The sequence below is a fragment of the Rhinatrema bivittatum genome, chromosome 3 (genome assembly GCF_901001135.1).
Source record: "Rhinatrema bivittatum chromosome 3, aRhiBiv1.1, whole genome shotgun sequence".
NCBI classification, from domain to species: Eukaryota; Metazoa; Chordata; class Amphibia; order Gymnophiona; family Rhinatrematidae; genus Rhinatrema; species Rhinatrema bivittatum.
The window spans coordinates 431,210,258-431,222,311 of record NC_042617.1 but is presented as its reverse complement, the minus strand read 5'-3'; the positions used below and the strand labels follow the sequence as shown (position 1 = coordinate 431,222,311).

Sequence of the window (12,054 nt, the reverse complement as noted above, 5' to 3'; positions counted from 1 at the left end):
CCTGGGGATCCGGCGGTGGTCCAGAACGGCGGCGGTCCGGAACGGCCCCCTCAATAGAATCGTGTTGTCTTCAGCCGGCGCCATTTTTCAAAATGGCCGCCGCAAAATGGCGGCGGCCATAGACAAAAACGATTCGACGGAGGAGGTCGTTCCGGACCCCCGCTGGACTTTTGGCAAGTCTTGTGGGGGTCAGGAGGCCCCCCCAAGCTGGCCAAAAGTTTCCTGGGAGTCCAGCGGGGTTCCGGGAGCGATTTCTTGCCGCGAATCGTTTTCGTACGGAAAATGGTGCCGGCAGGAGATCGACTGCAGGAGGTCGTTCAGCGGCGGTCCGGAACCGCCGCTGAACGACCTCCTGCAGTCGATCTCCTGCCGGCACCATTTTCCGTACGAAAACGATTCGCGGCAAGAAATCGCTCCCGGAACCCCGCTGGACTCCCAGGAAACTTTTGGCCAGCTTGGGGGGGCCTCCTGACCCCCACAAGACTTGCCAAAAGTCCAGCGGGGGTCCGGAACGACCTCCTCCGTCGAATCGTTTTTGTCTATGGCCGCCGCCATTTGCGGCGGCCATTTTGAAAAATGGCGCCGGCTGAAGACAACACAATTCTATTGAGGGGACCGTTCCGGACCGCCGCCGTTCTGGACCACCGCCGGATCCCCAGGTAATTTAAAGCATTTGGGGGGGGGTTCGGGAGGGTGGGGGATTTAATTTAAAGGGTCGGGGTGGGTTTTAGGGGGGTTTAGTGTGCCGGCTCACGATTTTAACGATTTTTCACGATAGTTTACACACCCAAACGGCAACAATACGATTCCCTCCCCCTCCCAGCCGAAATCGATCGTTAAGACGATCGAGGACACAATTCACATCTCTAGTATCTACTGGTTCACCTTTATCCACATGTTTATTAATCCCTTCAAAAAAAAAAAAATGAAGCAGATTTGTGAGGCAAGACTTCCCTTGGGTAAATCCATGCTGACTGGGATCCATAAAACCATGTGTTTCTATATGATTTTGATCTTTAGAATAGTTTCCACTATTTTTCCAGGCATTGAAGTCAGGCTCACTGGCCTATAGTTTCCTGGATCGCCTCTGGAGCCTTTTTTAAATTTTAGGGTTACATTGGCCAGCCTCCAGTCTTCAGATACAATGGTTGATTTTAACTAATAGATCTAAAATTTAATTTTTTAGTTTCTTCAGAACCATCTGGTCTAGGTGATTTGCTACTCTTTACTTTTTCAATCTGGCCTACTACAACTTCCAGGTTCACAGTGATTTGGTTCAGTTCATCTGATTTTTCACCCTTGAAAACCCATCTCCGAAACCAATATCTCCCCAACATCCTCCTTATAAGCACAGAAGCAAATAATTTATTTAGTCTTTCTGCAATGGCCTTATTTTCCTGAGGAGCCCCTTTAACCCTCAATCATCTCTTGGTCCAACTGACTCCCTCACAGGTTTCTTGCTTCAGAAATATTTATAAAAGTTTTTATTATGAGCTTTTGCCTCTATGGCCAACTTCATTTCAAATGCTCTCTTAGCTTCATTTATGAATGTTTCACACTTAACTTGACAGTGTTTATGCTTTTTCCTATTTTCTTCAGAAGGATTTTTTTTTTGGCCAAAATATCCTTTCACCTCACCTTTTATCCATGACAGTAATCATTTTGCCTTTCTTCTACCTTTCTTAATGCATGGAATACATCTGGACTGCGCTTCTAAAATTGTTTTTAAACAATGTCCAGACCTGCTGTACATTTTTAATAGAGATGTGAATCGGAAAAGGAATCGGTTCCGATTCACATCGTGATTTTTTTTTCGTCCGGCCCAGTCGGGTTTTTTTTTTATCGGCTGCGCCCGAGCCGATAAACAAAAAACCCACCCCGACCTTTTAAAACTAATCCCTTAGCTTCCCCCCCCCAAAAAAAAAACCTTATACAGGTACCTGGTGGTCCAGTGGGGGTCCCGGGAGCGATCTCCTGCTCTCGGGCCGTCGGCTGCCACTAACCAAAATGGTGCCGGCCATCCAGTGCTCCTACCATGTGACAGGGGCCGGCCAATGGCACGGATACCCTGTCACATGGAAGGGCAAAGGGCCATCGGCGCCATTTTGATTAGTGGCAGCCGACGGCCCGAGAGCGGGAGATCGCTCCCGGGACCCCCACTGGACCACCAGGTACCTGTAAAAAGTTTTTTGGGGGGTCGGGAGGGTGGGGGAGGCTAAGGGATTAGTTTTAAAGGGTCAGGGTGGGTTTAGGGGTTATTTTTGTGTGCCGTTTTTTCCCGCCCTCCCCCAAAACAATAAGAGAACCCCACGAACAATTTTGTGGGGTTTTCCTATCAGTTTTGGGGAGCCCACGATTTCTGACGATTTTGAAAATATCGTACGATATTTTCAATCGTCAGAAAAATGATTCACATCCCTAATTTTTAACCTTTCCAGCTGCACTTTTTTGTTTTTCTATTTTCCTCATTTTACTAAAGTTTCCCATTTGAAAATTTAGTGTTAGAGCTGTAGATTTACATATTGTTCCCCTTCCAGCATTAGTTCAAATGTGATCATGTTATGATCACTATTGCCAAGTGCCCACAACTATTACCTCTCTCACCAAATCCTCCATTCAACAAAGAATTAAATCTAAAATAGTTCCCTCTCTTGTTTGTTACTGAACCAATTGCTCCATGAAGCAGTCATTCATTATATCCAGGAACTTTATGTCTCTAGCATGTCCTGAGATTACATTTACCCAATAAGTATTGGGATAATTGTAATCTCCCATTATTACTATTGTTACGAAATAGGCTGTAGACATGCAAAATGTTTGTCTTTTCTAATAAAGTGAAGTGTGCAGCTGCCAGATACCAACCTTATGCTGCTTTTGCACCCATAAAACAAACTATAAATGAATTTAGTATATAACATAGCTGATATTAGTATTATGATATCTAAGCTAGTTGTATTTTTTATAGCATGGTAATAAAGTTACTTGTCCAAGCTGACATAAAAATGGCAGTAGTACTTAAACAGCTTGCTTGACTTAATTACTTGTCACCTATGTTGTTATATGAAGCACATCTTCCTTTCTTTTGGAATACACTTAGACAGCTCAGGAAAGTGAAAAAAAAAAAAAAAAGCTTAAGCAGCATCTCTTCAACATGTAAAATCACTCAATATAAGATTGTGAATTTCAGTAAGGTTTTTAAGATTGTTCCATACTAGAGGATCATAAATAAGTCTATGTGTTGTTCCTAACCTCTAGATTTCTCAAAAAGCTATAATTATAGCAGAAATAGTACCTACGATAACAAGGGGGGTGGTTAGGCTAATTACCCTGCTCCTGCAGGCAATTTCCACCAAGGTGCAATAAATTTATCACATCTGCACTATTTTTCACTTTGCACACAGAATAATTCATGAGAGAGAGAGAGACAGAGAGAGAGAGAGACTCTGTATGGAGTCAGTCTGGCACTTAGAATTGGGGTGGGTTTCATAGTAAAATTTACATCACTAAAATTTGTAGTTATTATAAAGGATGAAAAGTACAACTAGAGGAGTAGATTTGTGTTGTTCTATTTAATGTATATTTGCAGTCAAATTGATTGATTCTTTTTAAAACGTATTTTAAATTTAGCTCATGCCTATTATTCAGTAGTTCAAAGTGAATTACAGTCTGGTATAATTGGTACAGAAAGGTCAATTTTGTCCTCTCTGGGAGTCATCTGCACTATTTATGCAGATGATAGGGATGTGCAGAGATACGCCATATGTTGCATTCGTGATTCGTATTTGTTGGGAGACAGATATGTTGCATTCGGCAAGGGAGGCCCCCGATACATTTATATGTTAATTCTTATTCGTTTCCCAGCTAAAATTAAACTAACTACAACCCCCCACCCTCCTGATGCCCCCAAGACTTACCAAAACTCCCTGGTGGTCCAGCGGGAGGTCCGGGAGCCATTTCCTGCACTCACACCCTTGGCTGCCGGTATTCAAAATGGCGCTAATAGCCTTTGACCTACCATGTCATAGGGGCTACCGGTGCCATTGGTCAGCCCCTGTCACATGGTAGGAGCACAAGATGGCGCCAGCCATTCATTTGAATACCGGCAGTCGAGGGTGAGTGCAGGAAATGGCTCCCGGACCCCCCCGCTGGACCACCAGGGAGCTTTGGTAAGTCTTGGGGGGGGGGGGTCAGGAGGGTGGGGGGTTTGTTTAAATTGGCTCCTTTAGACGGCAGAATAATTCGGCGAAAATTTGTTGTATTTGTGGGGAATCGCGATACGTTTTGCTTCCCCACGAATACAATGAATATGGCCCTATACGTTGCGGATTACCAATTCGTAGGGAACGAATACACACCCCTAGCAGATGACATCTAGACAGCCTTACTGGTTCGGTCTGACTGGGGGCAATGTATCTTGCCTAGTCAGAGTGTATCAGTGTGGCAAACACCTGACCAAGAAAGAACAGGTTTTCTTGCAATTTGAGAAAAATAGATATCCTGTGAGTAGGATGTGTATCTTCACATGACATTCCACTGTTATTACAATTGGAAGGGACATTTTTACTGCTTGAGAAGGAGGTGCAGAGTCTCACTTCGAACTCCAGGTTGTCAATAGAGCCACCTATTAGATTGGTAGTTGGTTTGGCATTTTATAAACTTTGCCTCCTCTGGATGTTATGCCTGTCAGTCGCAGATGACTGTGACCACTTATACTCACCTCTTTCTTTGCTACACTGTCAATCCTAGGAAGAATGGCAGCCTCCGCTAGCCACCACCGACCTGCCTGGCTTTCCTGGGTCGGCGTGGGTGCTGCTGACCGCCATTTTGTTCCAGGAATCACCTAGCCGCACGCGTCATGGCGGGAACCTCTGGGGTGTCCCCTGCAAATGACATCATCCATCTGCCGTACTTAAGCTGACTGGCCCTATGCTTCGAAGGGTTAGCAAGGAGTTCCCTCATTGCTGAATCCACTCCATCCTAGGACTTCTGGTTCCAGGTTCCTTACTTGGCGTTGGACGCTCTGGGTACCCGCTCCTCGGGGGCCCTTTTGCGTTCCTGGCTATCTGCTCCTCGGAGGGCCTTCCTGTGAGTACATGACTACAGACTTCAACAATACCAAACCTATTGTGGGATTCTCTGTGATGTACTTCATGCCTCAGGCCACTACTGTATCCTTCCCAGTAGGATATACACTGCGCTGCAGGTTATTACCGCACCATCTACAGGATCTTCTTCCAGGTTCCTGCATCTCAGACTACCTTCTCGTCATCACCACAGAACAGACATCTTCGGCATACCCCGCTCTGCGGGCCACTACCAGATCTGCATGTCTGAGGTATTTGCTACACTTCTGAAGAGACTTGCTGGCATACCCCACTCTGCGATCCACTATCAGATCTTCACATCGGGGGTATATCCCTCAGCTCAGAACTGTACTTTAACTACACCTCCCGCTCTGTGGGGTAGATTTTCAGACCGCGCGAATAGGCGTACTTTTGCTGGCACATCAGGCGCAAGCAAAAGTACGCAGGATTTTAGTAGATACGCGCGTAGCCGCGCGTAACCGCTAAAATCCTGGATCGGTGCGCGCAAGGCTATTGATTTTGTATAGCCGGCGTGTGCCGAGCCGCGCAGCCTACCCCCGTTCCCGCCAAGGCCGCTCCGAAATCGGAGCGGCCTTGGAGGGAATCCTCTAACGCCCTTCCCTCACCTTCCCCTCCCTTCCTCTACCTAACCCACCCGCCCGGCCCTGTCTACACCCCCCCCCTTACCTTTCTCCGGGGATTTACGCCTCCCGGAGGGAGAAGTAAATCCCCGCGCGCCAGCGGGCCTGTTGCGCGCCGGGACGCGACCTGGGGGCGGGTACGGAGGGTGCGGACCCCGGGCCATAACCACGCCCCCATACCCGCCCCCAAAACGCTGCCGACACGCCCCCTAAACGCCGCGACGACTGGGCCCGCTCCCGACACGCCCCCGACATGCCCCCCTCGGAGAACCCCGGGACTTACGCGAGTCCCGGGGCTCTGCACGCGCCGGTAGGCCTATGTAAAATAGGCTCACCGGCGCGCAGGGCACTGCTCGCCTAAATCCGCCCGGTTTTGGGCGGATTTAGGCGAGCAGGGCTCTGAAAATCCGCCCCTGTGGGTTTTGCTTTTCCTTCCTTCATAATAAAGTCTCCACCATACAGCTGTGTCTGAAACCACGTCTACCAATGGTGAGGCTCACAGGGTTCTTCCCTGTGGGTGGAGACACCTCTCACCGCGGCCCAGGGTTCACACTCTTACAAAAACATAACACTGGAGTTTGAATATCTCCTTACATGTCCTGAACTGAAGTCTGTGATACATGCAATAGTGCTGAAAGTACTCAATTATTCCAATTCAGTTCTGTTAATTTTACCTAATTATTCAATAAAAGAACTTAAATGTGCAGAATGTGGTTGTCTGAGTTGTTGTGAGCTCTCATTATCATGGTCCTATATTGACTTCCCATTGCTTTCATTATAAGCTAGGTTTAAAGTACTTATTTAAGTGTTTAGAGCGATTCATGATGAGGCACCAACTACCTTAAAGTAGTGCTGAAAGAGTCTGTTCCTGGACATGCACAACATTTATCACTGCAATCCTTTTTCTCTTTACCATCTCATAAATCAGCCCACCTGACAGAAAACCGCTCTTGGGCTATCTCTTTAGGTAACCCCAAATGGTGGCATCTTCTCCCCTAGGAACTCAGAAGAAAAGAATCATTAATCTTTTCAGAAAAAGTTGAAGGGAATCATTTTTTTTCCTAGAGGCTTTTGGCCAATGTATATACTGGTAGAAGATTATAGAATGTAATTAGTAGGAGAATATAATAGACTGGACTATGAGCTAATTTTGTATCAGTTGATCATTTGAGTTTTAATTATTGTTTATGAGGTTTTTATGATATTTGTTTTGTCATTAATTATTGTGCGTGTGTTTTTCAGATGTTATTTTATGCTTTATTATTGTAATCCATTGAGAGAAAACTGTTTTCCAGTATTGGCAGAATATAACTGTATGCTAAATGAACATGATCTTCATATAATGCCCTGAGCACACCTTTTGATATAAATCTTTTAAATAAATAAACATTGTGCCTTAGGCCAGTGCTTCCCAACCCTCTCCTAGGGGCCCACCTAGCCAGTCAGATTTTCAGGATTGCTACAATGAATATGAATGAGATCAATTTCCATGTACTTGTTCTGTTAGCTTCGTGGACCCTTGGGCCGATCGGAACCAGGAGATGGAATACCTTAGAGAGGTAGGGGCACCGGTTCCAAACGGGAGGCGGCGAAAGCAGGCTCGCGGACTACCGGGAGAAAGACACGAAGGGCCCTATGCGACCAAGGACCAGGAGATGAAGCTGACCCGGTGGGAGAGGTGCTTCGCCCTGGAAGCCGGTACTCCCCCGAGAGGAGCTCGTAGGAGTCCGGCCGCTGGGACTTAGGCGGTTCACCCTGGAAGCCGGTGTCCCCCCGGGAGGAGCCCGTAGGAACCCGGCCGCTGGGACTTAGGAGATCCCTATCGATGGAGTAGTAGCTCACCAAGCCCGGGTCAGGTGTCGGAGAATCGCTGTCAGCCGGTCCGCGTCTAGAGCCAGAGAAGTCGTTGTCAGCCAGTCCAAGTCGAGATCCAGAGAGGTATCGTAAGCCAAGCCGAGTCGAGAGCCAGAAGACACCGAAGCCGAACCAGGGTCAGAAGCCAAGAAGAACCACAAGCCAATCCGAAGTCGAAAACCAGAAGATCAAAGTGACGAGCAGGAACACAGCAACTGGGAGCAGGACGAACCTGGGAACCTCGTTGCAAGGCAATGGCTTGGCTGTACTGCAGGGTTTTTATACCCTGCAGCGTCTGACGTCACCCGGGAGCTTCCCCTGCCAATTTCCTGTGCTGGCCCTTTAAAGCCAGCTGAGAGACGCGCGCGTGCGTCTAGGGGGCGGGGCCAGCCGCCGAGGAACGCCGACGGATCGGGAGAGGCCGGGACGCGATGCCAGAGGGCCCTGCAGGCCCGAGTGAGGTCGGGACAGGCCGGGGGCGCAGCGCCCGCGGTCCCTGCAGGCCTGGGAGGCCGGAGCCAGCGACGCTACCGCCGCGGGGTGAGTGTCGGTCCCGGGGGCGCCCCGGGATCGCAACAGTACCCCTCCTCCTACGGCCCCCCCCAGGAGGACGCGGCTTGTCCGGGTGCGCCCTATGAAACTGGAGGAGAAGGTCTTTGTCGAGAATGTGCGAGGAGGGCTCCCAAGAGTTCTCTTCAGGACCGTACCCCTCCCAGGAAAGGAGATACTCCCAGTGTCGACGACGGAACCGAACATCCAGGACCTCCTTAACCGTGTACGTGGCTCCAGGGTCAGTCGCAACAGGAGTGGGCTCCGGAGGCTGAGGTCGCAAGTGGGAGTGGACCACGGGTTTGAGAAGAGAGACGTGGAAAACATCATGAATCTTCAGCGTGGATGGGAGGCGTAACCGATAGGACACTGCTCCTATGCGTTCAGCTACCGGGAAGGGGCCGATGTAGCGAGGCGCCAGTCTCATGGAGGGAGTCCGCAGCTGAATGTGTCTGGTGCTCAGCCAGACCTTTGTCCCGGGTAAGAAGACAGGTGCGGGGCGTCGAGACCGGTCTGCATACTTTTTGAACCGGGCCGTGGTCTTGTGAAGCCTCTCCTGGGTGGAGAGCCAGAGCTGATGGATCTGCTCCGCTGTCAGCTGTGCTGCCGGGGAAGAGACCGTCGCAGGTAAGGGCAAAGGAGGTTTGGGTACTTTCCCGTAAACCAGTTGGAAGGGGGACTGTAAGGTGGCCGAGTGTTTGTGTCGGTTATAAGAAAACTCGGCCCAGGGAAGAAGCGAGACCCAGTTGTCTTGGAGGTCCCCCACGAAGGCTCGGAGAAAGGCCTTGAGAGTACGATTTGTCCGTTCGACCTGGCCGTTACTCTGCGGATGAAACGCTGTAGTTAGGTCCAGCTGTACCCCGAACTTCCTGCAAAGAGCCCTCCAGTACTTTGCTGTGAACTGGGGACCTCGGTCTGAGGTAAGGTGCAAGGGCAAGCCATGTAGCCGAAAGATATGGTGGACAAACAATGTGGCCAGTTCAGGAGCCGAAGGCAGTTTGGCCAATGGCACAAAGTGGGCCATCTTTGAGAATCGGTCAATGGTGACCCAAATGACGGTCTTCCCCTCAGAGGGCGGCAACTCCACAATGAAATCCGTGGAAATGTGCGTCCACGGTTCCGTAGGAATGGGAAGCGGCTGCAGGAGTCCCCATGGTCGACCTGGTAATGGTTTTTGCTGGGCACAAGTAGGACACGACTGCACATAAAGCCGGACATCCTCCTTCATCCGTGGCCACCAATAGAACTCCGTCAAGAGCTCCAAAGTTCGGGCAATCCCTGGGTGCCCGGCCGTGAGGGAATCGTGTGCCCATGCTAAGACCCTCCTCCTGGAGCGGGCCGGGACTACTGTCTTGCCCGCGGGTCTGACGTCAGAGGCGGCTAGACACACCTTAGCTGGATCCAGAATGTAGCGAAGTGGTTCTGGGGTGTCCTCCGTCTCAGTAGCACGAGAGAGAGCATCTGCCCTTACGTTCTTGGCCGCCGGTCGGTAATGGAGAGTAAAGTTGAAGCGGCTGAAAAAGAGGGACCAGCGTGCCTGCCGAGGGTTGAGTCTTTGGGCACGGCACAGGTATTCCAAATTTTTATGGTCGGTGTAGACTATGATGGGGTGTTGGGCCCCCTCCAGCCACTGGCGCCACTCCTCAAAGGCTAGCTTGACTGCGAGTAGCTCCTTGTCGCCGATACCATAGTTTCTTTCGGCGGGAGAGAACTTACGAGAGAAATAGGAGCAGGGCCAGGTTTTCCCATTCTTGGCGAGTTGAGCCAACACAGCCCCTACCGCCACGTCGGAGGCGTCCACTTCTACCACAAATTGGCGCAAGGGATCAGGGTGTCAGAGGCAGGTCTCCCGTAGAAAGGCCTTTTTAAGTTCCTGGAAGGCTTGTGTTGCGTTGGGGGTCCATTTGTGGGCATCAGCTCCTCTACGGGTGAGGGCCGTTAGAGGCGCCACCAGGCTGGAGTAGTGTGGAATGAAGTGGCGATAGAAGTTGGCGAAGCCTAAAAAGCGCTGGAGCGCTTTCACCCCATGGGGCTGAGGCCATTTCTCAATGGCTGCGACCTTATCCGGGTCCATCTGGAAGCCTGTTGAAGAAACAATGTATCCCAGGAAAGGCAGCGAGTCTTGTTCGAATTGGCATTTTTCCAATTTGGCGTATAGCCGGTTCTCTCTTAGTTTCTGGAGTACTTGGCGAACATGTTGGCGATGAGAGGCAAGATCCTGGGAGTAAATTAGGACATCATCCAAATACACGATAACCGTGGTGTGCAGCAGCTCGCGAAGAACCTCGTTCATCAGGTTTTGAAACACAGCTGGGGCGTTGCAGAGACCGAATGGCATGACGAGATATTCGTAGTGACCGTCTCTGGTGTTAAAGGCGGTCTTCCATTCGTCCCCCGGGCGGATCCGCACTAGGTTATACGCCCCTCGGAGGTCAAGCTTGGTGAAAAAGCGAGCCCCTTGAAGGCGGTCTAAGAGTTCCGGAATCAAAGGCAATGGATAACGATCCCGACGGGTGATTAGGTTCAGGCCCCGGTAATCGATACAGGGGCGAAGGGACCCGTCCTTCTTCCCTACAAAAAAGAACCCGGCCCCGGCGGGGGAGTTGGATGGTCTGATGAAACCCCGTTCTAGGTTCTCCTTTATGTAGGCCGACATAGCCTGAGTCTCTGGCAGGGATAGTGGATAGACCCTCCCACGGGGTGGCGTAGTCCCTGGTAGCAGAGTGATTGCGCAATCAAAGGGTCGGTGTTCCGGGAGTAATTCGGCTTTTTCTTTGGAAAAGACGTCGCGGAAGTCGTGATACTGAGGCGGAACCGTCAAGGGGGTCGTGAGGAGAGGTAGTGTCTGCAAAGGACGAGCGGGGAGGCAGCGATGGAAACACGCTGAACCCCAAGACGTAATCTGAAGCGTGGCCCAATCGATCGTAGGCGAATGTTCCCTGAGCCAGGGCAGGCCCAGGACCACGGGGTGAATAGATTTTTCAAGAATGAGGAAGGACATCTCCTCCCTATGCAGGGCTCCGACTTGAAGCTTCAGCGGGGTAGTGCGAGTAGCGATGACACCCGGGAGGGGGACCCCCTGGATAGAGGAGACTCGCACGGGTGGTTCCTGAGGCAGGACCTTGAGCTGGAGCTGTTGCACCAGTTCTTGGAGGATAAAATTCCCCCCGGGCCCAGAGTCTAGCAGGGCTAAGGTGTCGAATCCACCCTCAGGCAGACAAAGGCGTACCGGTACGGTACATGGGGAGTTGGGTGAAACATTGCCTAGAGTTAACTCCCCGCTAGACTCTAGGTTCGGGCGTTTTCCGGGCACTCGGTACAGCGGGCTAGGAAATGTCTGTTGCTCCCACAGTAAAGACACAGTCTTTGGGCGCGACGGCGCCTCCGCTCTTCAGAAGATAGGGGGCCTCTCCCCAATTGCATAGGCTCCTCTGCCGAGGTGGTCGCGGCAGCAGGCTGGGAAGGTCGGGTACGAGGCGGAGTGACCCTGCGACTGGTCTGTCCCGACGTGGGTCTTCGGTCCCGGAAGCGGCGCTGAATGCGTCGATCCACTCGCCCGGCCAGCTCAATCAAATCTTGAAGATCGTCAGGCAGGTCCCGGGCTGCCAGTTCGTCCTGGAGCCGTGGTGAAAGTCCCTCCAGGAAAATGCCATGCAAGCTGTCTTCGCCCCAAGCCAGCTCAGAGGCGAGGGTCTGGAATTCCATCGCGTATTCTTCCAGAGGCCGATTCCCCTGTCTCAGCTGGAGCAATTCGGAGGCGGCTGTGGAGGCACGGGATGGTTCATCGAAGACTCTTCGAAACGACTTGACGAACTGCACTAGGTTGTTCAGTCTGAAGTCCTGGCGTTCCCAAAGGGAAGAAGCCCAGACCAATGGTTTCCCATCCAGGAGGGAAATGATGTACGTCGTCTTGACTCGATCCGTGG

The 12,054-nt window shown here is 50.9% G+C and overlaps 1 protein-coding gene across 1 annotated transcript in view; it reads right to left on the bottom strand.

Moving 5' to 3' along the window:
• SNTG2 (syntrophin gamma 2) overlaps window positions 1-9,152 on the bottom strand; it is a 690,678-nt gene extending 681,526 nt beyond the window's left edge. The window contains exon 1 of the mRNA XM_029596873.1: window positions 8,334-9,152. Within this exon, the coding sequence (XP_029452733.1) occupies window positions 8,334-9,152 (819 nt within the window). The remainder of the gene's footprint in view (window positions 1-8,333) is intronic.
• Window positions 9,153-12,054: the final 2,902 nt, after the last annotated feature.